The sequence below is a fragment of the Rousettus aegyptiacus genome, unplaced genomic scaffold (genome assembly GCF_014176215.1).
Source record: "Rousettus aegyptiacus isolate mRouAeg1 unplaced genomic scaffold, mRouAeg1.p scaffold_m13_p_5, whole genome shotgun sequence".
In the NCBI taxonomy this organism is placed as follows: domain Eukaryota; kingdom Metazoa; phylum Chordata; class Mammalia; order Chiroptera; family Pteropodidae; genus Rousettus; species Rousettus aegyptiacus.
Window position 1 is genome coordinate 117,610,488 of NW_023416308.1, and position 26,160 is coordinate 117,636,647.

At 55.3% G+C, this 26,160-nt stretch overlaps 1 protein-coding gene across 1 annotated transcript; it reads left to right on the forward strand.

Moving 5' to 3' along the window:
* Positions 1 to 247: 247 nt before the first annotated feature.
* Positions 248 to 9,246, forward strand: RHOD (ras homolog family member D). Its single transcript, XM_016132576.2, has 5 exons — positions 248 to 449; positions 4,855 to 4,942; positions 5,722 to 5,831; positions 7,939 to 8,073; positions 8,628 to 9,246. Exons 1-5 carry the CDS (start codon positions 318 to 320, stop codon positions 8,793 to 8,795), a joined length of 633 nt encoding a protein of 210 aa, XP_015988062.1. The 5' UTR covers positions 248 to 317; the 3' UTR covers positions 8,796 to 9,246.
* Positions 9,247 to 26,160: the final 16,914 nt, after the last annotated feature.

Below are 26,160 nucleotides of genomic sequence, written 5' to 3' on the forward strand. Positions count from 1 at the left end.
AGGACCGGCGCGGAGTCTGGGGGGCCCTTCCAGTGGTCTCAGCGCCCGCACCCAGTAGGTGCTCAAGAAACGTTTCTGCGGCTGAATGCGCCGGGAGGGTGGGGCCCGGAGCCCCGCCGCCCCGCCTCGCCGCCCCGCGCCCCGGCCGGGGCCTCTCACCTGGGCTCGGCGGCCGGCCGCCCGCCCCCCGCCCGGCTCGCACTTCCTCCCGCCGCCCCGCCCCTTCCACATTCCTGCCCCGCCGGGCCTGCCCCGCGCCTGGCTCGCGCCGCAGCCGGACCGACGCCGCTGCGCGCCGGCCCCTCGCCGGCCCCGCGATGAAGGCGGCCCAGGCTCCGGGCGAGGAGGCGCCGCCGGGCGTGCGGTCCGTCAAGGTGGTCCTGGTGGGCGACGGCGGCTGCGGGAAGACGTCGCTGCTGATGGTCTTCGCCGACGGGGCCTTCCCCGAGGTGAGTGGCAGGGCCCTCCGGCCGTGCGTGCATGCCCGCGGGGTCACGGTCACGCACAGGCGCCCGGCGTGTCCCTTCCGTGCCGGAACTGCCAAGCTGAGCGCCCGCGCTGGACTCCCGAGGGGCCTCCCGGCAGAGCGTGGGGTCCTCCCTCTGCCATCTGGAGTGAGGGCTTCAAAAATATTACCTCGGAGAATGGCACCTACCTGGGAGAGGTGTCACAGGGACTGGCCTTGGCGACCTGGGTAGTTAAGGGAGCACTTGGTGGCAAGGCATGGCTAAGAGGGACCCCCGACTTTGGAGCCTTGGGTTCAAGTCACAGCTTTGCCACTTAGAGCACGTCCCCTACCTCTCTATGCCTGTGTCCTTAACTGCGTAACAGGAAGGATGACCGTGCCCACCTCCCAGGGTCACCGTGAAGAGTGTTCGTACAGGTCAGACACTCAGCTCCGAACCTATGACAGAAAGGACTCACTCAAAGGTGGCAAGGGGCTTCGTTGCAAAACGTTTCTTCTCCCTCAGCTTTGCCCCTACAGCACAACCTCGGGGGGCTCTGCCTTGGAGGCTAAAAGCCATCAGATTCAAGTCAGACAGCCGTTAGGCACCATGGTGCCCCCCCAGTGAACTGCGTGGCCCCCGGTAGCTCGCTTAGCCTCCCCGAACCTCCATTTCGTCACACAACTTCTTGGATGCAGGGGGAAAGAATCCCGCGCGGCGCCTGGCACATCTTTGGTGCTCGGGCAGGTTGGTCATCTACCCTTCATTAATTAGCATGACCACTGACGGTCCAGGCGGACTCGCCAGGCGGCGGGACAGGGGTGGACCCACCCACCCTGTGGCCTCTCAGCCTAGTTCTCCCGGGAGTCCGTGGGTTTGCTCTCAGCATCTCTTCTCCTTCCTGTCCATTTCAGCACCCTGAAAACCCCTGGGGTTACGCAGGTTCTGGGGAGTCGGTTGGGGGAGGCGGGGAGGTCGGGCCTGGTAACAGTGTCAGACCTTTCTTTCCACTGTGGCAGCATCGAGCCAGCTCTTGTGGTTTATGGAGCTGACGTCACCCCCTTTGGCCAGTCACATTTTTTTTTAAGTTGCGGGGGATGTGTTTCCGGGCCCCCAGATGCTGCCCATGGGAACCTAACAATTATGGCACAGTGAGGAGAATGCTATGGAGGGGCCAGGCCAGCGGGGCCCAGCAGGGGAGCTGGGAGGGGTGGGGCCTCCTCAATAGTGTCCTGGGCCCCGAGATGTCCTCAGTGGTGAGACCCATCCCTGCCTCAGAGAGGTCCAGCGTAGAAGTGGGCATCTCGCAGTTGATGAAATGTGTGTCGAAGGGCACACTGGAGCTGGCCAGGGGAAGGGGGGACATGCTTGTTACCAAGGAGATGGACCCGGCCTTGTCTAGGCTCTTCCCTGTTTGGGGACTCTGAATTGTCAGGAACCCCTCTGCTTCCAGGCACAAGAGACGACCTCTTCAATTTAAAAGAAACACAAGGTCCCAGAGCTGGAAAGGCCTTCATTTTACAGATGGGAAAACAGGCCAGAGAGAGTCTTGCCTTGGGACCCAGGGCGCAGCAGTGGCAATACTGGCCTAGAACACAGGTCTCCCCACCCTGACCAGGACACTCTCTGAAGTCCCCAGTGCTCTGCCTATGGGACCAAACCTTCTCCTGCTCCTGGACTCCTCCTCCTGGCAGCCCTCCAAGCCCAGGGAGCCAAGAGCTGGGAGACTTGGAGCCGCATCTCCCAGGCTTCCTGCCGACAGTGAAGAGCAGAGAGCAGGGGGGAGATTTGGAGGGGCCTCAGCAACCTTTGTCCGGCTTTCGCCCACCCTCGGGTTCAGGGCAGGGGCCACAGAGCAGAGAGAACTCCTGAGGCAGGGGGACTCCTGGCCGACGTTAGGAGCAGCGCCGTTCCCACAAGGCCAAAGCCCAGGGGCTCGCAGCAGGGGAGGCGGGAGGCGAAGGAGCCCTTCCCGAACCAGCTGAGTCTTCCTGGTCCCATGGGCGTGCTGCCCGGGGAAGCCCCTGACTCTCCTCTCTTGAGCTACGTCCCCTGTCCTGTAACGATCCATCTGTCTGTCCACGAGCTCCATCAGGGCAGACTGGAGCCTGAGTCACCTGTGCCCTGGTCTAGCCCAGTCCTGGCTCTGCCTTTCTGGCTGAGGACAGCTCAGCAGATAAGATTAGGTGCATATTGGCCCTATGGGCAGAGACTGACCCTGCCTGGGGGTTCAAAGGATACAACAGAAGATGTAGACAAGTCTCCAGGATGACATTCCAGAGTAGAGGGAAAGGTTGTGACAATTATAAGCCAAAGGAGCAACCCAACCCCACACTCTGGAATGGAGCTTTTCTGCTCACTTCTGCCAGCAGGTGCTAGAGTTGGTGACCTCGGGAGAGCAAGTGACCTCAGGAGAGACAGATAACTGGGAACACAACCTGGCCTCTGGAGCCAGAAAGACCTGGCTTCATCTTTAGCCAGCTGTCCATTGTGTGACCTTGGGCCAGTCACTTCCCCTCTCTGGGCCTCAGCGTCCCCCTCAGGAAAATGGGGATAGGACTGCCTTTCCAAGGTCGCAGGGATCAGAGATGGTGCCGGTAAAGGGCCATCCATAGCAGATCTCAAGAGAATGTGGGTAACAGTGTCATCTCCATAGGCATTTGCAAGAGCTTGTGTCTCCCAAGAGCCTGATGGCAGCCTGCCCCACACCTCAGGTCAGGAGGGGTCCTGCAGACGACTCCTCTACTGGTGAGCGGGTGGCCAAGCTGGGAGTTCAGCAGGCGTCGGTGCCCTCCAGTGACTGGGGAGGGGATGGGGAAGGGAGCACAAGCTGGAGAGATGGACAGTGGCTGGTGTGGACACGGTTCCTGGAAACCGGCCTCCTAAGTGGTAGGCATTTTGCTGGATCTCACCCGCCAGCCATTCTTCTGTAACATGCTGTGAGGTGACATTCTTCTTTAACCAGTGAGGAGACTGGCCCACGGTCACACAACTAGAGAGTGCCAGAGCCGGTCCTAAGCCAGGCAAGTCTGACTCCAAAGCAGTTTTCCTAGCTACCACCTCACGTCAGACTGTCCGCAGTCAGGCAAAGGGCCTGAGGGGTGGGGCCCTGGACAGGCCAGAGGGCACGGGGAGGTGGGCGGAGCCTTTTCTGTTCCTATTAGTAGAGGGAATAACAGGTGACTAGCGTCCAGAGCCCGTACCCCAGGGTGATCCGCGATGTCTCTCCATCTGCCCCAGCTGCACACTCTGGGACCTGTCTTTCTCCACACCCTCCCTCCCCACACCCCTCCACCCCCGCCCCGCAGCTTCCCAAGTGTCCCAGAAGACTACGCCAACCCACCACTAGGGGGCTACCCTTCCTAAGGGCCAGGGCCTGACTCAAAGGGCCAGTCATGGGCAGGTGAGGTCCTCACCTGGCATGGGAAACGGGCGGACGACAGGGTCTCCTGGGCTGCGGCCCCACAGACCAGCCCTGAGCGAGTGAGCTAGGCCCGGGGGCCCCAGCTGCAATGGCCCGCATGCCCCTCCGGGAAGAGGGCCCGTGTGGCAGTTTTAAAAGCCCCTCACCGGTTGCTCAGACTCCATCTGTGAAGGCTCCCCCTCTTCATTCCTTCATTGTGCACAAAACCCGTCCTGTTTCCATCCACCCAGACTTCATGGAGAGGGAGCAAGCGCCAGCAGAGCCAGCCCGGTGGGGGAGGGGCCTCCTCCTGAGCCCAGACAGGGCCAGTAAGGGAGGCAGAAATGGGGCGGGGCCATGGGAGGGGATCCAGAAAGGCATCCTGGTGGGGGGGGGTTCCAGTTGAATTGTAAGAAGTCGAGAGGCAAAGGAGGGACCCCCAAAAAGCCACGCACCCCTCACGGCGGGCTCCCAGCCTTTTTTATTACTTGCTCCCGATGTCCGGGAGCGGACCTGGAGAATGTCCTAACGACGGAATGTGAGCGAGCGAATGAATGAACGAACGACCGAACACACGTAGGTTAATGTCATTCCAGGAGGAGGAGACAGCATGGAGGAAGGCTCAGAAATGGCACAGTCCCCCACCCGGGGAGACAAAGATAAAAATAACAGCGTCTGGCATGTGCGGAGTGTTTATTTTGTGCCAGGCTCCGTGCTCAGGGCTCTGTGTGGAGCATCTCAGCGACAGGCTGTGGCGGGTACTTTTAATATTCCCACTTTCCAGCCAAGGAGAAGAGCGCCAGGGAGTCCGGGTCCTTGCCAGACACACAGGAAGCGGCGGCCCCAGGCCTCGACCCCGCCAGCCAACTACTTCCAGAAAGTACTGCACTCTGCCGGCTCCCAGAGAGGGCAGTGCCACGCATATCCTGGGCTCTGGCCTGGGCGTCAGGGCCTGTCCCCCTTCAGAAGCTGTCCTCACAGCCTCCGCTTGCTCTTCTTCCTCAGAGCTACACCCCCACAGTGTTTGAGCGGCTCACTGTTAATCTGCAAATGAAGGGCAAACCCGTGAACCTCCAAATCTGGGACACTGCAGGTGGGTGTGCAAAGCCGGGGGAGGGGCCCCAGATGCCAGAGTCCGTGCCCCACTCCCTTCCTTCTGAAACGGGGAGGCCAACCGATCTCCAAGGGACAGGATTAGGGCCCCCAGGAACCCCAACCCTCCTTGCTTCTGCGCCTGTCTGCTGCCTCCCCCACCCCAGGGCAGCCCACGGTGTCCTGGAGACAAGGGGGAGTCCAGAGCTCTTTGCTCTCGAGGGGTAAACAATTCCTGGTTTCTTCAGCTTTCCATCCTGGTTTTAGCTTCTGTAAGATCTGCCTGATCTTGACCTCTGGCCTCCACGCTCCTGACCTTGCCCACACAAGGGTTCAGAGTCAAATTAATACCAGAGCTTAAAGCTAACCTTAGGGAGACCCAGCGGCCCCCTTACCTTGGCAAAGGTGTCTTTGCTGGGATCCCGATGCCTCTTTCTCCTTACCCCCCAAGCCCAAGGCAAAGCAGACTTCTGAGTGATAGTCTCAGTCCCTCCAGCCTGGGCCTCTGCCTTGTCCCTCCATCCAGGACAGGGCTACAGGGCTGGCATATCCTGTGAGCGAGCCAGAGAAACATAGCGGAGGGGGAACATTCATGTGGAATGGCCACCTAAGTGCCAAATTCGTGTTGGACCCTGAGACACAGAACTGGGCCCTGATCCAAACACACGCTCACACACACACACACACACACACACGAGTCTGCTGGGCTCACCTGCCTGGCGTCGGGGAGGTACTGACGGACAGCAGATCTGGAGGGAATGACTGCCCTCGCTCCACCAGGACAAGTCGACTATGACCGCCTGCGGCCGCTGTTCTACCCTGACGCCAGCGTCCTGCTCCTCTGCTTCGATGTCACCAGCCCGCACAGCTTTGACAATGTCTTTAGCCGGGTAGGTACTGGCGGGGAGGGAGGCACAGTCCCCACGGCCGAGCTGTACCGCTCCACCCCCACTGCTGACCTCACAGACTGCCAGAGCTTGGCGGGCCCTAGATGACGTTGCCTTCGGCATATATATGTGGAAGCCAAGGCCCAGAGGGGGTCAGCAACTGGCTGGGGATCCCCTAGAGATGGGGCAGGGTCTGGCCTCTGACTCCCAGCCCAGTGCTCCTTGCCTGCCCCCTACTGCAGACTCCAAACTCCATGACTCTTTGTACTGTGACCCTGCCAGAGAATGCTGTGTAGCCCAGAGGTCCCTGAATCTCCCCAGCCTGAGCCTGCCCAAGGTCACATGAACCATTAGCTTCCAGCAGTTCTCAGCCCGTCGGTGTGACTGCTGCCTCTCAGTGGCCTCCCAGGATGACCCCAGTTATGTCAGGGGTTCTAGAAGCTACTCACAGGTGTCAGGCCTGTGGTCCCTTGAGTTCTTCTGTTCCAGCCATGGCACGTTCCCTCCCGCACAGCTCCAGGAGTCCTCAAAGCACAGCAGTGACAGCATTAGTAATAATAACACAGTGATGGTGGCAGCATTTATTAGGGCTTACCACGTGCCAGGCACCGTTCCCAGCACTTATATCTATTTACTCATCTAACCCTTGTACAGCCTGAGGGAGCAGACACTGTTACTATCCCCACACTGGGTCGCTTGGTCCAAGGTACACATCCGTTGAAGTGCTGTCATGGGGACATGTTCCATGCAGTCATTCGGAAGTATCGATTGAGCACATCTACATGCCAGGCACTGTTCTAGGCCCCGGGGACCGGGTGAGATGGTGGTGGCTGGGCCTGGGGTGCTAACAGAGGGGGTGGGGAGAGGTGGGTGGATACTGAATCTGGAAGGCAGAGCCCTTTGCGGATGGTTTGGACTTGGGAGACAGAGAGATGTTTTGACCAGAGCAACTGGAAGGTAGACTTGCCTTTTCCCAAGAAGAAAAGGAGCAAGCTGGGGGAAGGGAGGTGGGATATGGGGACCCATTTGGCTATCCCAGGGGAGATGGCAGGTAGGCAGGTAGAAGTCTGAGTCTGCGGTCCCCTGGAGAGGGCTGGGCCAGACCAGGCTGGGCAGTTCCATTTAGGAGCTGTTGGTAGGCAAGAGCCATGGGCTGGGGGCGGTCACTTGGAGGGCAAGAGCTGCTAGGGGAAAGGCGAGCCCACAGCTGGAGCCCAGGTGGGGGTCAGGGTCAAGACCCTAGGAGAACCCGAAGGGTGGGGTCCTGGAGTGAAATGCAGACCGGGTTTCGGAGGAGGGTGCGAACCGTGTCAGGGCTCAGATGGGATGAGGGCTGAGGACTCACTTTGGACTCGGCAAGGCAGAGTCACAGAGGAGACCCTTTCTGAGGGCAGTTTTGTGGAAGCCGGGGGTGTGGGACATCTGTCCAGGACCCCACATGGGCCCCATCTAGCTCCAGGAGCTAGTCGGCTTGATGCCAAGTTTTTCTGACTGGACAAACCAAGCAGGCATTTGTTCCTGGGTATGCAAAGCTCCTGTCTCTGGATTCCAGGCTCCGGGTTGTAGTCCAGGCTGAAATAACCAGGGCCCCCGGAGCCTCACATTCCAAAGAGCAGCTGACCCAGGACGCCAGCGCTCCCTCCAGCAGGCGAGCAGCTGCTGCAGCGGGGTCCTGAGCTGCTGTATCTTTAGAGAATCACTTATTTGCTGATCTATTTCACCCAGTTGGGAGGCGGTTGTGGGACCCCTCCCCTTGCAGAGAGACAGAGTTTTAGAGGGGGCAGGAGCAGGACCCTGGGCTCTAATCCTCCACTTCCAGTTCTGTTACCAAGGCCAAGTTACGTAGCCCCTCTGAGCCTCAGCTGCCATGTGCGTATGGTGGGAGTGACGACAGAACTTGCTTCATCGGGGCCTGGGGGTTAATGAGTTCTTCGGTGGACAGTCAGAGTCTGGCACAGGGGGGTCTCCATGAGCTGGCAGTGCGTATGGCCACACAGGAGGCTGCCTGGGAGCAGGAGAGCCGCCCATTCTCCCCTCTGCAAGAGGGACAGCACTCCCGATGGCTAACACACGCACCCCCACTGCGCCCCCCTTTCCCCCGCCCCCGCAGTGGTACCCAGAGGTGAATCACTTCTGCAAGGAGGTGCCCATCATCGTCGTGGGCTGCAAGACTGACCTGCGCAAGGACAGGTCGCTGGTGAAGAAGCTGCGCAAAAAGAGGCTGGAGCCGGTGACCTACCACAGGGTAGGAACCCAGCCCAGGCGCAGGGGTGCGGGGAGAGGGGCCCTGTGCCAGGCGCCCCAACACTCGGAGTGTGGGGCAGAGGAGGGGTCATTTCAGAGGTAGTCGTGGGTCAGGAACTGCTAACGTTTGGAGGCGGTGCCTAGAATACTCTGGAAGGTTCCACCTGTGGAAGGGAGAACAAGCAGTGTGCACTCCAGATAGCCCTAACCCCCCGCCTCACAGATGAGGAACTGAGGCCCAGAGAGGGCCCTGGGCTCTTCAGTCCGTGGGCCTCTCTCTGCTGCACACCTGGGAAGTTAATCAGTTGGTACCTTGAGAGGCAGAGACCAGGTCTGGAACTGAGGCAGGAAAGCCAAAGAAGCCATGAGAGCGTTTGGTCAAGCTGGGGGGCGGGGGGCGCGGGTGGAGGCGGAGCCGTGGGTGCCCTAGAAAAACTCACCGAATGCTTTAGTCCTGGCGACTCTCTAAAATGGCCAAGAGGGCTTGGGGACGCTGGACATGAGGTGCTCCGGCGGCCCCCACCTCACGGCTACCCCCATCCACTCTCCCTGCAGGGCCAGGAGATGGCGAGGTCCGTTGGCGCCGTGGCCTACCTCGAGTGCTCGGCTCTGCTCCATGAAAACGTCCACGCCGTTTTCCAGGAGGCCGCCGAGGTGGCCCTCAGCAGCCGCAGTCGCAACCTCTGGCGGCGGATTACCCGCAGCTTTTGCGTGGTGACCTGACGGCTTGGGGCCCTCAGTGCTGCGACCGCCCCAGCAGCACCGGAAGGAGCTGGGCTGGACCCAGGATTCAGGCTGTGACCGCCGAACTGACCAGAAACAGATGGGCACCACCGAGGCCAGGCCCCTGACTCCGGGGCCGGGATGCCTAGACTGAAGTGAAACCCCTCTGAGGCCTGAGGAAACGGGGGTCCTCGGGCCCACCACCAGTCCTGGGGAGGGCTAGTGCTGGGGTCCCCTGGAATCATACTCCCAGCCCTGGACCGGAAGTCCTGGAGCAGCAGTGCAGCCTGGTGCCACCTCACGTCTGGCCCCAGGGCTGCACCTTCAGGCAGCACCTGGTGGTCGGAGGAGCCTCCGCACGCCCCGCAGAACTTGCACTTGCCCCTTCCCCCTCTGCCCTTCCCAGTGGTAACTGTAACAACTAAAACAACATCGCCCGTTAGTTGTGTCATTCTTGTTTCAAAATGCTTTTAGACATGTGTTCCGTGGTAGATAAGAGTCCACCCCACGTAGGTGCTGGAGTGGGATGGCCTGGATCCAAGCCCCGCCCTTGGCCCCGCCCTTAGCCGCGCCCCTTTACTTTCTGGGAGAGATCGTCACCGTTTGACACGTCTCCGTCTGTCTCCCCCATGAACGGCCAGCTCCCCTAGAGCGCAGACTGGGTTAGTCGGAATCCCCTCTGCCAGATATACAGAAAGCACTAAAGAACTGTGTGATAAACAGACGGATGCTGTGAATCTATGCTCCAGTTCTGTCCCTCATCGGTGCCTACTTGGATCGCCGCAAAAGTCTCTCCAGCCTGCAGCACCTGACACCCCAGCCACACCCAGGGAGCACTAATGACCTGCCCCATACCAGCCTCCAAGCCTCTGCTCAGGCTGCTCCCCCACCTCAGCACATCCTTCCTCCCAGTTACTGTCTGTTCAAACCCCCCTCCACCCCAAAATCCTTCAGGGTCCAGCTCAGACACCACCTTCTCCAGGAAGCCTGTGGAGCGGCTGGCTTCCTCACGCCCACCTCGCTGCACACACCCCAAAGCATCCATTGTCTGTGTCAGGGGCCCCTGGCTAAGGAACTGGGTGTTTCTTCCCAGGCAACGGGAAAAGCCAGATTGGACTCCTTAAAATAACAGGTCTGGTAGCAGGACCAGGTGGCTGGGAGGGTGGAGGTGGGACTGGTAGACCAGTTGGACAGCTGCAGATATCCAGAAACAAGAAACAAGCCAGGACAAGTCAGGGCCAGGTGACTTCTGGGCTGGGTAGCTGCCACAGCGCCGGGAGACTATGGGAAGGGTGGGGACGCCGAGAGTGAGGGAAGAATGCCGGCCTCTCCCCGGCCTGAGAAACCGGAGACGGTGAGCCCCCTCGGAGACGCCGGCGCTGGGAGAGGTGGGAATGTTAGGTGGCTGGTTTCCAGCTTCTGGCCTGATCCCTCCCCAGCGGCCACACGCAGCCGTCTCAGGTGTCACAAGAGGGCATAGGGAGTACGATATTTGGAGATCCCTGCCAAGGAGCCAGGTTTATTATTCTGGGTGGCTGCTCTCTTCCTCGCCTGCCAAACCCCTCTTTCAATTCCCCAAGACCCCTCCTGGCAGGACAGGCGCAGCTGGACAACTGGGAGCCGGGGAAGGCGCAGCCCAGAAGCCTAGCCAGGGCCAAGAGCCACAAACCACAGTGTCTTCACTTCTCCACACCGCCTCCGCCTGGCCTCAGGGTTGTCTGCCGGGAAGGCAAGGGGCGGAGGTGGAGACTCCAAGTCATCTCTTCCAGGACAAGCCACCCCCTTGCGTCGTCAGGAGGGCAGGGCGGGGTGCGCTTTGAGTCATGAAGCTTCTCTCCCCTCTGTCTGGGCCCCACATCTGGGTACAGGGAGAGAATGCGACGGGCAGATCACCCTACTTCAGGTCACCCTCTTTGCTCTCTCTGGCCTCCTTCTGCTCCTGCAGGCCCTTCCTTTGGAGAATGAGAACTCATGGCCCCCAGGAAATCATCCCAAAGCTACTGGCTAGGGAATCAACGAAGCCTGTGACCAGGCTGAGGAGCAGAGAGATTCAAAACGGACTAGCCGACCACCCACCCCACATTCCAGGGCTTGCCCTCCAAGCTAAAGGCTTCTGATTAAGGTCAGATTGCATAAAGTAAGGGATTTTCCTGGGTTCAAATCCTGGTTCTGCAATTTACCAGCTTCGTGACATTGGACGAGTCACTAGGGCTCTCTTTGTGTCTGTTTCCTTATCTGGAAAATGAGGGTAAGAGTAGGACCTACCTCCTGGGGTGTTGGGAAAATTCAGTGAGTTCATGCAGCAAGAGTTTATGCACTCAGTGTTAACTGCTAGCTAGAGTTATTGTCTATAGAATGAGGGTCATTGTTTACTATGCAAAGTTGTTGCAGGATCTGCAGAGCAAGCATGGACGTGATTGATTGATATTGTCTCCTCTTCCCAATGTGGGTTGCCATGCCCTGGAAAGAGGAGGGAGATAACTCAGACCCTCCTGGTGGCAAAGACGGGACGTCTCAGAGGGGAGTGGACATGGAGTATGAGGCAGCTGGCTCTTTGTAGGGCTGGCTGGACCCTATGAGGGGCGCCATGAGGATGGGGCTGGAATTCCTCCAAGGCTCATGTTTGCAGAGGAGACACCGAGCCTGGTCCAGTCCTGAGTGCAAGGGGAGTGGGAAAGTGAGCAGGATGTGGTCCTTGCCTTCCAAGCCTCCATCCTCCATGGAAGCTCCAATGTGGATACAACCGGTGGGGGAGGGGAGCATCCAATATTCACTCAGCAGCTTGTTTCTGCCATTGAGATAAACAGGAAGGGAGCTGGGGGTCAGGGCATCGGAGAGGTGCTTTTCACCGAATGAAAGACACCAGTGACCCCGACCTCGCCCACCGCACCTGTGCATCTGAAACAGAGTTGTTGCAGGACCCCTGCTCCTGTCTGCCCAGCAGAAGGGCATCAGCGCCCTGTCTGGCCGGGCCCCACAGATAACATTCTGCACATCCTACCTCATTCGGTTCTTACAATCTCCACCTTATGGATGAGGAAACAGGTTCAGAAAGCTAAAGAGTGGGACCAAAAGCAGTGAGTGGCAAAGCCAGAGCTGGGCACTCAGACACAGGATGAGTCACGACTCCCCACTCCAGCTCCCCACCTCTCCTGGGCACTGGCCAGGCGGCTGGACCTCAACCAGCAGAGGGCAGCAGGGCCCAAGGAGAGGAGACTTTCCTCAGCATGGTAGAGGCCGACAGGCAGGCCAGGCATGGGGATCTGCCCCATCGTTCCTGCCTGGGGTGACATTGTTCCCACCAAGTGCCACCTACTCTGTGGGCCCACCCCTACTGTCCAGAAATAAAAACAGGCTCAGAGTGGCCAAGTGACTTGAACATTCTGGTCAGTCTGAGCATGCTGTCCCCAGTTTGTTATGGCTCTAGGTCAGAATCTAGGGTCCGAATCCTAGCCCTGCAATTACTGCCTCGCAGGGTTACAGTCAAGTGCGCGGGCTGGAGAGAGACGAAAGGAGACATCGCTGAGAAGTGCCGCCCGCACTGCAACCCAGGCTCGCTTTTTCCTCTCTGCGACACCTGGGGAGGCAGGTGGAGACCGAGGGGTCTCAGTCCCTGCCCGCCTTTACCCTTGAACCCAGTCCAGAATTTCAACACAATTCGAGATCAAAATTCTCCAGGAATGTAAAAGAACCCCAAGGGAGTGCTCCTGGAATGTAAGGTGCTGTGAGCCGGCACCTGGGGGCATGCCCAGTGTGGCCGGAATTATCTTGGGGGGCTGGCAGAAGGAAGAGGGAGGGGAAGGAGAGGGGGATCTGGAGGATCCTGGGGCCCTTCCTGCTGGATGGCTGGCCTGCACGGAGCACCGAGCTCTGGACCCTGTGATGGGGGTGGGAGGCTGCAGAAAAAGGTCAGCCGAGTTTCAAACTCCCTTCTCCCAGTAGGCCACCAGCTGAAGGAGCAAAGTCACATGACCAAAAGGTGCCAACCCTCAGAGCTTCCCTCTGGCCAAATAATGCCACTTTAGACACCCTGGGCTCTTCTCTTTTCACTTTCCCATCCCAACTCCTCCAATGCCCCCCCCCAAAAAAATGCCTGATAAAGAGTACTTTACAATTGTTACCAGTCACCTATCTGCCCTAGGTCCTTCTCCACAACTTCCCATTCACCTCTGCCCCCACCCCCAGGCTGGGAACCACCTGACCACAGATGTAAATGCATCCATCACTCTAGCAGCCACCTCCGTGACACATCGAGATCCTCCCCCCCTTGCCCCGCCCCTGTCTCATTTTTTCAACTCTCTCCTGCTTCCTGGAATCTCCTCCCTGGTGAGCTCTGCTCTTTGTTGTACTTGTTGCATTTTTTAAAATTTTCTATTCGGTGCATTCATTCATGAGTTTTCATTCATTCTGAAGTTCTTTGTTGAGCACTTACTACAAAATCTCTGCCCCCCAGCCCTATACCTAGACCCTCCCAGATTTCTCTGTCCTCTGTGCAGCCTTGCTGGGAGGCAGCGCCCCTCCCCTAGGGAAGCAGGACCACCCACCTGACCCTCTCTCTCCCCTGACTCTGCAGCTAGGACATCACCAATATCCACCTTTCCTGCTCCCTCTACACCCCTTTAGGACTTTACATCTGGGGCAAGGGACAACGAGGGACGTTTAAATTAATTCCAGGGACATCGGCTCTTTTAACAAGTACATGGAGCTTACTACATGCCAGGCAGTTCTGAAGTTAACTCATTCAATCTTCATAACCACCGACAAGGTAGGTACAGCTATTAGCAGCCCCATTTTATAGATGAGGAAACCTAGAAGCAGAGAGGTTAAAGGTCACAAGCTAGCAAGTGACAGGCCTAGGATTCGAGCCTGGGCTGCATGCATGCATTGTCTGGACGGTGGGGGCGGGGGCGGCGGGGGAGGATGGCAAGCCTGTAGGCAGCAGAAAATGCTTATAACCTGAGCTGTAGGGGCCTGATCTCCAACTCCCACTGCCCCTGAGTGTGACCGGACAGCCTTCCCATAGGGCCCTTCTCCGCTGAAACGAACTAGCCCCTCTGCCGTTCACATCCTCTGAAGAGCTCAGAGTGGTCGAGACCCCACCTTAAGGAAAAACTGGAAAACATAAAAAAATAGGATTTAAATTACTCTCAACTTCATGGTCAACCAAACTGACTGTTGATAATTTACTTATTTTCTTTTCCTCTTTTTTCCTATAAAAAACCCCCCACTTTTGCATAGTTGTAATCACATCTTTACACGATTTTGAATTCTGCTTTTTTCATTTAACATTTTAGTTCAAACATGCCTATATTGTAAACAACTTGTGAATATCATTAAATTTTTTTTGAAATAATTTTAGTTGTAAGCAAGAATTACAAAAATAGTCCACAGCATCCCTGTAAACCTTTGCCTGGCTTCCCCTAACATTAGCGTTCATTTACCAAAACTAAGAAACTTATGTTTAACACTACTTATTAAACTCCAGACTTTATTCAGTTTCCCAGTATTTTCACTATTATCCTTTTTCTACTCCGAGATGAAATCTAAGATACCATGGTACATTTAGGTGAATATCATTTTCAGTGGCTGCATATTATTTCATCTACTGAATATTCTAAAAAGCTTTTTAAAACCTACTGGCTATTGCACATTTTTTGCATTGTTTCTAGTTTTTCAGCTATTAAGCTTATTCGAAAATAACAAACGCTATTTAAATAGGAGTCCTGCTGATCAGGAGTACACATTAACTACTCAATGGCCCTGCATCATCTCGCCCCCCCCCCCCGCCCCCTTGTGCAGAAAAGAAAACTTAGGTTCGGAGACCCACCCAAGGTCACGCGGTGCTGGCAGGGCTCAGGCTCCGGTCTTCCTGCTCCTCAATTCTGACTAAAGTGACCAACAGTTCCCTAATTGAAATTCTGTCCCATCAAAGTGCTAGTGTAGCTTTTATTCAGTATTGTTAAAGGGAGTCCAGGAATCAGTAAACTAGAGGAGAAAGGTTTTTGGAGAAGGAAGAACTTCTTCTGGCTTTTCTCGTGACACTTGGTTTCAGATGCCTTGATTTACCGTCGGTAAGCAAGGGCAACCCAGTGGGTGGGGCTTCAGCTGTTACGGTAAAGTGGAGATGCTAATAGTTCCTCACTGGGTCGCTTCCAGGGACCTGGCTTGGTGAGTGCCCAGCAGAAGGGAGCCTTGTGGGTGTTCTAGGGAGGTCGCTGTCATTAGCGATGTCCCTGTGTGCGACCAAGAGCCAGCCCCGAGAGCAGTCCTGTGGTAGAGCCCGTGCAGGGAGGGGGGCGTTGCTCCCCGACTCCCTCCCACTCCTGTCCGGCAGGACTGTTTAGGGCTCACCTCGAGCATCCCCTTTGGTGGAGCTATTCTCTAACAGCTCACTTAAGCTCTCGACAACCCTAACAAGGTGGGCGCTCTCGACACAGACATCCGGGATTTGAACCCGGGAAGTCCATGACCAGCCGCGGCACCACACTGGCCCCCGCCTGCCCTGGCTCGGCCTTCCTGGTCCGCTCCCTTCCCACCGAGCGCCCTGCCCCACAACTCCTTAGCTCTAGTGGCCTGCCCCGTGCTCCACTACACGACAGAGAGGTAGAGGAAGTGCTCGGAACAGGCAAAGCCCGTACCTGCACCAGGGAAGAAAATGGAAGAAAAAAAGCAAGAAAGAAGGAAGGAAGGGAGGGATTGAGAGAGAAAATGAACCATTTCGGAACTATTATTATTTTTGTGATAAATTAATCAAAGCACTTTATCGCTGTAATTTTCCTTCCGAAAACCTATAACCCCTATCTAATCAAGAGAAAAACACCAAGCCACAACTGAGGGACATCCTACAAACGATCGGACAGATCCTCTTCAAAACTGTCGAGCTCATCAAAAACGAGCAAATCTGAGAAACTGTCGGCCCAGAGGAGCCTAGGGAGATGTGACAACCAAATGTAGTGTGGTGTCTGGGATGGGTTCCCGGGACAGAAAACGACATTAGGTAAAAACTAAGGAAATCTGCATAAGGTAAGGACTTCAGTTAATATCAATGTATCGATATCGGTTTGTTTCTTGTAACAAATGTACCAGGCTAAACATAAGATTCTAATAACAGGGGAAGCTGCGCCAGGGTATGTGGAACCTCTGTATTATCTTCACATTTTTTCTGTAAATCTAAAAGTTCCAAAATTTAAAAAAAAAAGGGGGGGGGAGGGGCTATTAAAAACTAATCAAAGTAGTTAGCAGGAGAACTCTCCAGAGGTGGTCAGACTGACATCGCCATATCTGGGCAGGAGGGTGGGGCAAAGAGGGAGGGCGCAAGCTGTCAGCTGAGAGACTCTAAAGACCCTGTCATCATGGCCTTAGCCTTCCACGCGGAGGGGTGCCCGAATGGCACCGAGGTGGCAAACCAGCTAAGGGCAGGTCTGGGTGACCTAGCGACAGCCCCGCTGGGCCTCCCTCAGTGCAGATGATGTTGTTAAATGCACGTGGCCTGTCTGAGGCCTGAGCTGCCCCACTTCCAGGCAAGACAGATAAGATGGGTGTAATTCACACCTACTTGTGAAATTCAAGTTCTGAACTGGAGCAGAGACCCAAATGAACCGGGGGCGGGGGGCGGGGGGGGGGGAGACCTCCTGAGGTTTAAACAAACAGACTGTGGCAGATGACAATAGAAATGTAAACAGCTTTTGATGGGTTTGTTCACACGTTTTCACTCTCGGGGTGGGTGCGGTGCTCGTCGCCCAAGCCCAATTCCCTTGGCCTGGGAATTAGGGGGAAGACAGTTTACACCAATTATCCAAACAGGATTTCGAATCAGATCTAAGCTCTTTGTCCCAGTGAGCACTCTTCGGAGCCCCAGGGCACGGCCCCACCCCTGAGTTGACAGTCGACCCGGGCGACCCTGGTTTGAAGGCCAAAGACCCCAAGCTGCCGCTCCCAAGGTCTCTGGGCTTCGGGCAGAGCAGCTCCCAGGACCTCTCCAAGCTCACTAGACCCTCTTCCCAGCCCCGAGCCGGCCTCGTCAGCAGAAGTGATTAGGACAGGTATTAAGAGCCTGCGGGACGGGACGAAGATTGCCTGGCCACATCAGGGAGGCCTGGCACTCGCTAGGGGACAAGAAACCGCTGTCCACTGGCCAGAAGGAGCCCTGACTCCCTCCACTCGCCCGGCCTGAGCCCCACTATGCCTCTGGCTAAAGTTCTATCCAGTCCAGCCTCACAGGGCAGTGGTCTGTCTGTGGTCACCTGTGCATGGGCCTGTGCCCCGGAATGGGGGTTCATGGTGGAGGTGAGCGAAGAATGGAGGGCCTAGCCAGGCAAGCAGGAGGAAAAGGAGATGGGGATGGGAGGGGGAACGTGAAGAATTTCTGCAGCCTGATGGAGGGTGGAGCCGGGCAGGGTGAGAGCCACAGGCTGGATGGGCCGGATGGACCTGCCTAGATCGAGACCCTCACTTAAGAAGCAAAGGCCCAGTTTGCCCTCCTACTTTACCTACTCGACTCCCGCCAAGAACTCTCCTGATACGTAGGACACCATGGTGACTCGGAGCTATGGGCAAGATCTGGACCAAATCTCCCTTTTGGAGGGGACCCTGCTCCCACACTCGGCACACTCTTTAGAATAGGCTTCTGTTCCAGTCGTACATGCTGTCCTGAGCCCTGCAGACAAGCTCACCTTGCCTGCCCCAGCTCCCTCCTCTCCTCCCTGGAGAGGGCAGCCTCTGCCCCAGTCCCGAACTTAGGCTCAGGCTGGTGGGATCCAAGGGAGCGAGTCAGTGCCCAGGGCCATGGAGCAGCCTGCCTGCAGCAGGGCCACCTCTGCCGCCTGGCCTTTGGCTACAAACCCTGCAAACCCCTGGCCCTTCCCACATGATTGCTGCAGGGGTTAAGGAAAAGGCACCTTAGCCCGGGCTACAGCTCTCCCGCGCGGGGCTACAGCCCTCGCGCGCGCACTGGAGTAGAATCTCCATTTAACAAACTTGCCTCGTGCCCACCCTGGAGTATCTTCAGATGAGATGGAACGAAGCTTGAGCTGTGTGATCCAAAGTGTCTCCAGAACAGCGCCCTGTGAGGAGCAGCCTTCTTCATCCGGTGCATCACCTCATTCCCCAAAGAGCCACAGCATCAGTCATCTCGGCACAGCTAAGCTGCGAAGGCTCATGGCTGTGTCCAAAGGGATCGCCGTCGTCAGATCCGTCACAAGACTATGAGCTTCCAGGCCTTGCTGGGCCCCTGAGAGGACATCACTGCCGCGCTGGCTGCATCTCCAGGTCCTCGTGCAAGCCTGAGTCTAGGACAGTCTGACCCACAGATGTCTGGGTGGTGGGCATGGGGGATTTCCCCGCTGACCGTAGCGCACTGTGTGTTAACTGCAACCTGCCGGCTCTTGCAAAGAGACAGGAGGAGGCATAAGGGGTGGGGGCCGGCAGGATCGCTGGGGCCTGGCGGAGGCAGGGCCTTCAGCGTGGGCGCTGGGCGCTGGGCGCACGGGAGCTGGCAGGCGGGAGAGAGGGGTGTGGGGGAGTGGCAAGGATGTGGGGGGCAGGGCCCACCTTTCCATAGAAGGACTGGGAACACATTGCCCTCCCCACTTCCTGGGCCTCCTCCACTCCCAGGCTGCTGTCGCCCCTGTCACGGCAGCTGTCACCTCCCTCCACCATTTGTGCGGCCTTTTAGATCTCCTCCCCTGGAATGTAGTTCTGTGTGGGAGAAAGGGCAGTCAGTGTCTTCATCCTTCGCAAACTTCGTGCTCTCTGGTGCCTGACCGAGTGACTTCCGTGTCGGGCTCTTCACCATGTCATGGGGACGCATCTCGTCCCGCAGCCCGCGGCAGCGCCTGCCCCTCTCCCGCCCCGCCGTGCCCCAGGCTGGTGCCCAGGGAAACCTCCTTCACCATGGCCCTGTACTCCACCCATGCCTGGCCATCCTTCAAGTTCACTCACCTGGGGGAGGCCCTCTGCAGCCGTCGAAGCAGCCAGTAGCCCTCCACAAACTTCGTTTTATGTCACTTGTCATTTAACACACACACACACACAGCCTTCAGTGTATTAATGGAGCAGAAATTTGACCTGCTCTGTTAAATAAGTTTTAAATAATCCTTCTGGGAAGGCTGTGCGCACAGGCCTGGGAGTCATACTGCCTGGGTTCGAGCCCTGCTCTGGCCTGACTCAAGCCACATGACCTTGGGCAAGACTCTTCCTCTCCTGGTGCTTTTCCCTGCAGTGGGTTATCATCACGCCTCCTTACCGGGAGTCAAGGACTAGTGAGAAAAGCTGGCCCAGGGGTGAGTCCTCGATTGAATGAGAGATTTAAAGGATGTTTCCTGTAGCTGTTGGCACCAGAGCTCCAGGGAGCAGAAAGGCCAGTCAGTGAGACGCTGCTACTCTGGGGCCTCCACGCCCCCTCCCCCCAGTCCCCAACTTGTGCTTCTCCCTTAGAGTCTGGCCGGCTGTCTCCGGCGGGCTGGCTCCTCCTGGGCTGGGACCCTGGCACAGTAAATTTTCTTTCTAGCCGGCCTTTCTTTACTACATCTGCAAGTTCAAATTCAAAACCCATCACGCCTCGAAAGCCTTAGTAAAGGACACTGCTCAAGTCTGACATTTTCTCTCTGGAACTGACCGTCCTCTTCTGGTGCCCACTGTCCCTGTCCGAGATCTCCTAGAGAACCCAGAGAACTCTCCACTGCATTCCTCAGCCCTGGATGCGGTGGCCAGCCCATGGCCCCCCGGCATTCCCCATGCTGGGCTTCTGTCTGAGGGCCGCTCAGGCTGCTAACTCTGTGCACTTGCAGGGCAGTGAGAGTGTTCAGCAGCCCACAGCCTCGGGAGGTGACAGCTGGTGCGGAGAAGGAACTTTGAGGCCTGTTCTACACTGTCTCCCAGAGGCCCCAGCCAGGCCGAGCTCCAGTGGCCACTGCGGTAGCTCACCTGATGATGGTCCCTCTGCCGGCCTTCTCCCCTTGCCTGACCTCGTTCCCTACTCCCCTCCCCTACATCCGAGGACCCCTGCCCAAATAAACTACCTGTACTCGAATCCTCGTCTCGGGGCTTGCATCTGAGTGAACTCAAACTAAGACGCCCTCACTTGTTTACATGGAGACGAGGGCCTGTTGTGTTTCTATCTGTCCCCAGTACCTGGCACGCAGTCAGTATCTGGCACAAAGATGACTAAAGACATGAACAAACGTGAGGTTCTTTTGAATGAATTTCTTCCACAGACTCCACATCTGTACAGGAATCTGAAAGCGTTCTCAACCTTTAATGAACAGATTGAACTCTCAGATTTAGTCAGAGTTCTTGGTTGCCAGCAATGGAAACTGACTCCAGCTTACCAAAGCAGAATTATTTAACGTAAGCATGCGTGTGTACCTGTGTGCACGTGAGTGTGCGTGCGTGCATGTGGTGGTGATTCCGATGGTAGAGGTGGCTCCTAGAATTGACTGGGGGCTGGAGGGCCAGGTATGGGTTGGCGGAAAGACAACGGCCCCACTGCTAGTAGCTTAGTAAAACAGGCTAAATGCCAGATAGGAATGATCTCCATTTTCTCCTACATCCTAAGGTCACCTGCTCAGGACTCAGCATCCTGAAAGAAAAAATCTGATAGATCAAACCTAAGTCACAAGCCACTCCCCACCCCAACCAGGAGAGAAGAGGAGTTTGCTCGCCCTATCCACTTCCACAGAGGGAAGATGCCACTATTCTTTCTCAAGACTGCTCAGGGGGATCTCCGAGGGAGGGACTGGGGTAACTGTAGGTAACTGGGTAACCCTTTGAATAGGGTTAGTTAGATGAGGACCACCAAGAAATGCAATGCGCATCAGCCCATCTCTCTTCATTCCTCCTCTTCCACTTGCAGGGCAAAGCTTAGACTATATGAGTTGCCGCCGCCCGCCTCCTTCCGTGCCCTCTGCCTAACTAACGCTGATCTTTCTCTGCCCCATTTCGACTCCTCTCCCCAGTCCTCAGTCACTGTCTCAGTCTAGTCTCTGAAGATCAACCCTGCCCATTACAACGTCCTCCCCCAGGCATCCGGTCTCCAGCAACTGCCTGCCAGGTGCCCGGCCCTCGTGCCAAAGCTGCTTTTCTCATTGCCTTGAGCATGACACCGCCCTTCCTAGAGCCTCTTGCGGCTGTCGGCCACCAAACTATTCCCATCCTGGGCTAAACTCGCCACCAACGTCTTCTTCCCAGGCCCTTTCCTCTTCCAACTATGCACTGGCTGAGCCTTTTTGGCAAAGTGACTCAATGTCCCTTTCTCCCATCATTTTAGATGCAAAAAATTCTACGTGCCTACAACGTCCTCCTGCTATAGTTACTTTGCAAATCTCAAACTCTCTCCTGGCACATCCCCTAGTCTGTCCCTGTGCCCTCAGCCACGACACAGTGGCCGCTCACATTTCCTTCACAAGTATTTACTGAGTGAGGAGATGGCTATTTTCCAGGGCTCATTCCAGACACGTGGAGGAAACACACTCAGTGTAAGCCCAAGTCTTCAGGCGGCTTCCTCCACCGGAGGGAGGACCAGACATAACTCTCAAGAGGGCATGCGGTAAATGCCCAGCTGGGTGGGGGTTCATAGAGGCAGCAGGGCAGGCCTGGCGCATCTGGGGCAGAGGTGGTCCTGGGAGGCGGGAGCAGAGCTTGAGCCTGTTTGGAGGGGAGGCTCACGGGTGACCTTGCTCCTCACCAGAGAGTCCGGGGAAAGTCCAATAGTGAAGCTGCTGGCCAGGTGGGGCGGGAAGGTCAGGGCCACAGTAGCCGTGGGGGTCACCTCCACAGAGATGATATTTGAAATTAGGATAACAAATGAGGACTTCAAGGGAGAGAAGAGCTGGGGGTTGGGGGGTAGGCTTTGCGGAAAGCCCAGGGCAAAAGTGGAAGAGGCAAGCAGAGGCTGAGCCTCAGGGAGGCAGAAATTCCTGTTTATCTGCCAGCTGGGGCCATCGCAGCTGCTGTGGACTCCGAGCTCTACATCCTGTACCGGACACCTGTCCGGGGCCTCGCTGACCTCTGGCACAGCTAGTGGTCACAGGAACTGGCCTTCTGCTGTCACTTGCACTGCTTCCCAAATCCATCCACTTCTCCCTCCAAAGAAGTCAGGAGCAGTAAGACGTGGCTTCTGTCAGAATGGAGCCGGACTCAAAGCTTACTTCAACCACACTGCCTTCTCCATCCCTGTGACTACTCCAGGGGTTTTCCAGTGCAAACGCCTTCGGTCTCCTGCCCCCACACCTTCCGAACGATCTCCTTTTCGGATGGCCCTCACAACCCCTCCCGAGGTTCAGAGGAAGACACGTCTTCTCTCAGCTGGAGCTGATCTCAGGGCCCACCCGCCTCCCTGGCTGTTCCACACTGAGAACTCTCGCTCCATCCAGGTTCCATTTTCAAGCCCTCTTTCTCGACTGACACGTCCCTGCAGGTCACAGCCGTTCATTCCTTTCCAATGACCACACCCCGCTTCCTGTCTCCCCTCTGTTCTTCTCTTCGCAGCCAACTTCCTTGAAAGAAGGGCGCGCATGCGCCGTCTCTTCCTACTGCTCATTCATTCTAGGCGTCTCTTCCTACTTCTCATTCATTCTAGGCTCGCTGCGCTCCAACTCCTCACCCCCAACCTCACCGACACTGTTGTCAAAGTTGCCAGTGATGTCATAATGGTTCCTCACGGGGGGGGGGGGTCTTCCAGCTTCATCTGACCCCTCGACCCCTCTCTCCTGCTCGACACTCTCCTTCGTGCTGGTTTAATTCTTTCCGCCCTCTCCGGTCTTTCCTTCTCAGCTATTTCCGCGGGCTCTTCTTCCTCTGCTGAACACTTCCTGCGTCCATTCCTTCTTCAAGCAGTAATCGAGCGCCGGCAACGGGCACAGCGCTCCTCACTGCAGCCCTGTCCCTAGATTCTGGCGGCCCCCCTGTACCTTCCGGGGGCCATCTCGCCTCTCCCATAGTCTTAACCGGGTGCTGCCGATTCTTGAGTCTCCAAATTGGATGCAGATCGCTCTCCTCCTAATGTAGCCTCTCAGCCTCGATAGGTGCCAAAGTGACCCCATCCTCTCGGCGCTGTCCCCTGCTCCTCCAGGACTCCGCATCTGAGAGGGCGGCACGGCCAAGGCAGCCAGGGCGGAAGAGCAGCGGCGTCCCATGACCCCTTCCTTTTCCTCGCTTCCCACACATCTAGTCTGTGACTACACCCCGTGATGTCGTCAGCCTTTACCTCTCATTTTCCCTCTCCATACCCATTTTACTTCTTTCGTGGGGATCAACAGAACACCTTAATTTTCTCACCAGAATTCTGCTTTTGTACCAGAGTTCTTTCTGAACCATAAATTTGGCCTCGTCATTCCCCTGTTGCCATGACCACCACGGGTGTTCATGCTCAGCTCCTGGCAAGCTTTGCCCGACCCGGCTTGGCCACTCTGTGGCTTCATCTCACACCACTCTCTACCTTGGCCACTCTGGCCTGCTGCTTTTCGAGTACACCAATGCCCTCTCCCACCTAGGACCTTTGCTCAAGCTCTTCCCTCTCCCTGGAATGTTTTTTGTTTTTTGTTTTTGTTTTTGTTTTTGTTTTGTCATACGATCTCAACTCCAATGTTGCTTCCTTAGAGAAGTCTTCCCATTTTCTTTGTAGGATTTAACAATTTGCTGTGGTTCTCCCAACGAGTAAAGCTCAGTTCTATTGCACAAACTTGTTTATAAGCACTCTCTATGTCCAGGTGTTGGTCTAGCACTAAATGCTAACTCATTTAGATCCTGTGACAATGAATGACCCATGAGGAGGAACTTGTATCTCCACCTTACAGATGAAGAAACCGAACCCCTGAGAGCTGGTGCAACGTGAGCAAGGCAACACGTTCATTGTGCAGTGCAGCTGGGCTGGGAACACACACAGTATGTCTCCAGGGTCCCTGCTGGACCGCTACACCACATCACTCAGAGCAGGGATCTGCCTGTCGTGTCCATGGTATTCCCAGCGCCTACAGCAGTGCCTGCTGCTTAGCGGACAATGATATGTGCTGCAGCAACGACCAAGTACCAGCCCTCTGCAGAGGACAAAGCCCCGTCCACTTGCTGAATGTGCTGGGAGAAGTCTTCTGGGATTGGCGTCCCCCCTCTGCAGGCTCAGCAATTGTCGGCTGTTGTGCTGTGTCTGGAGTACACCAGGGATGGGACATGCCCTTTCACCATTGTCTTCCGGGTGAATATCAAAAGTCCAGTAATTTGCGAGCATTGCCTCATCCAGGAAGCCTACCCTGAATGGACGCCCCTCTCCCACAACAGAATTGGCCCTCCCACCTTTGTGCCCTCACAGTTCCCTGTACAGACCGTGTATATATCCTGCATAGACCCGATGTCCCTGGACACATCCTGGTTTATACCTGATGTGCATATAGTTGTTAGACCCTTTCACTGCTTCAAAGGTTCTCACTTTAGAGGCTAACTTATATGGTCACCCGACACCCCCCCTTCCAAACTGTGGTCTCATGCACATTCATGTTGCAAACCCAGTGCCAGGCATAGTGCTCTGCGCAGGCAGGAGCTCTTTCTGGGGAAGGAACAAATAAACAAACATTAGATCTAACGGTTAAAAATGCCATTGATCGAGGAGTCTCAGAGAGAGCAGCTATCAGAAGACATGGTTTAGGGTTCCAATTTCATCACTAAACTAGCTGAATGACCTTGGCCAAGCTACTTAACATTTTTGGGCCTCAGACTACCAGTTTTTAAAAACGATTGGGTTGGATTAAATGACCTCCAAGCTCCAGGCCAGCTCTAAGATTCTGTGACTCAGTGTTAATATGTACTTTAAAATGAGGACCGAACAGACACCATAGAGAAGAAGTTAGTGCGGGGCCAAGTCAACCGTCGGGAAGCCCTGGAAGAGGGGGAGGCGCTGCTGCAGCTCCCGAGCTCAGCCCACCCCGTCCTCACGCCTCCCTTCTCCGGCTCTGCCATGCTGTCGTTTGTCTAGGCAGGTTGGCATTTTTGAGGCAGCCAGTTTTGTTTTCTTTTTCAACGGTAAGCTCCTTGAGGGCAGGGTCTGAGTCTTATATTTTAAATCCAGCAGGTAGTTAGAAAGTGGCATGTATTTTGTGGTCGATGATGATGATAATCATATAGAGATTCCGTCAGAAGTGAGACAGTGGGGGGCGGTTTTAATCAGAAGCACATTAAAGAATAAAGAGAGAGCGTTGGAAATTAGAGGCATTGTTCAACTACTAAAAGCACCCAAATCACATGCCTGTGCATTAAAGAGCGATTTAAATGTATATAGAGAGAAATATGTCCCTTTGAGAAGATTAATGTGAATTCAGGAAAAGGAAGCCACTGCAGCTTTCCATATTTATCTTCCGGCAAGCCGGAATTGAGAATTTGCCCACTTTTATAAATTTGTTGACTATAAAAAAGTATAAAATATAGGCAATAGTAAAAGAGTACTAAATACTAAAATGAAATAGAAAATGCTTAAATATATTATAGAAAATACTAACATTTGTGCAAACCATAAGCTTCCACCAATAAACACATGCATTAAAAACATAAACATAGGCAAGTATTGTAATCAATTTCAATAAAGAAGTAAAGTATAGATATAGTGTCTCCCACATTCCTTGTACCAATACAATTATACAGGAATTGAAAGTTAACTAAGGATACATAGCTCACCAAAAAGAAGATAATTAGGTCAACAGTAGAAGCAGATCTAGTAATTATAGTCAAATCAAAACATGAACTCCAAGCTGTGGCAAATCATGCATAATTGCAAAAAATATAACATGGAAATCTCACCTTAAACACAGTCAATATTTTCTTGTGGTCCCCCAGAGAGTGTGAAAATAGATTTAGCCAGAAAGAAAAAGAGGCTGAATACATTTCAAAGTTTAAATATTTAGCATGCATCTTGGAAAAAAAAAGGAGATTGTTATTTTAAAATTACACACTTCAAATATAATGAACAGTATAGTTAAAGAAGCATTGTGAAAAAAATCGACTGGAGATATTAAGTTGATAATATCATGTCAAAAGCTGTGCTCTCGCATGGACTCTAAAGATGACACCCAGAAATCGGAGATGGCAGAGATAAGCGGAGCGGAGAGACTGGATCACAAGAGGGGCTGGAACAGAGAGAGAGTGAAGAACTCGGCCCGAGAGTCACGTACTTGCCTCCTGGCTGGTTTGCAGTCTAGGGGCTTTTTTAAATTTCTGTAACCTCTAGGACAGTTGAAGTGACAGCTGCAGGAACAGGTGACCTGCAAGAATTGCTATTAGATCACGTTCCACTCCAGAATGTGTGTGCCTCTCTGCAAGGGTTCAAGCCCCCCAAGCCTTCTCTGTCTCTCGAAAGGATCGCTGCACTTCCGTATTCACTGATTCA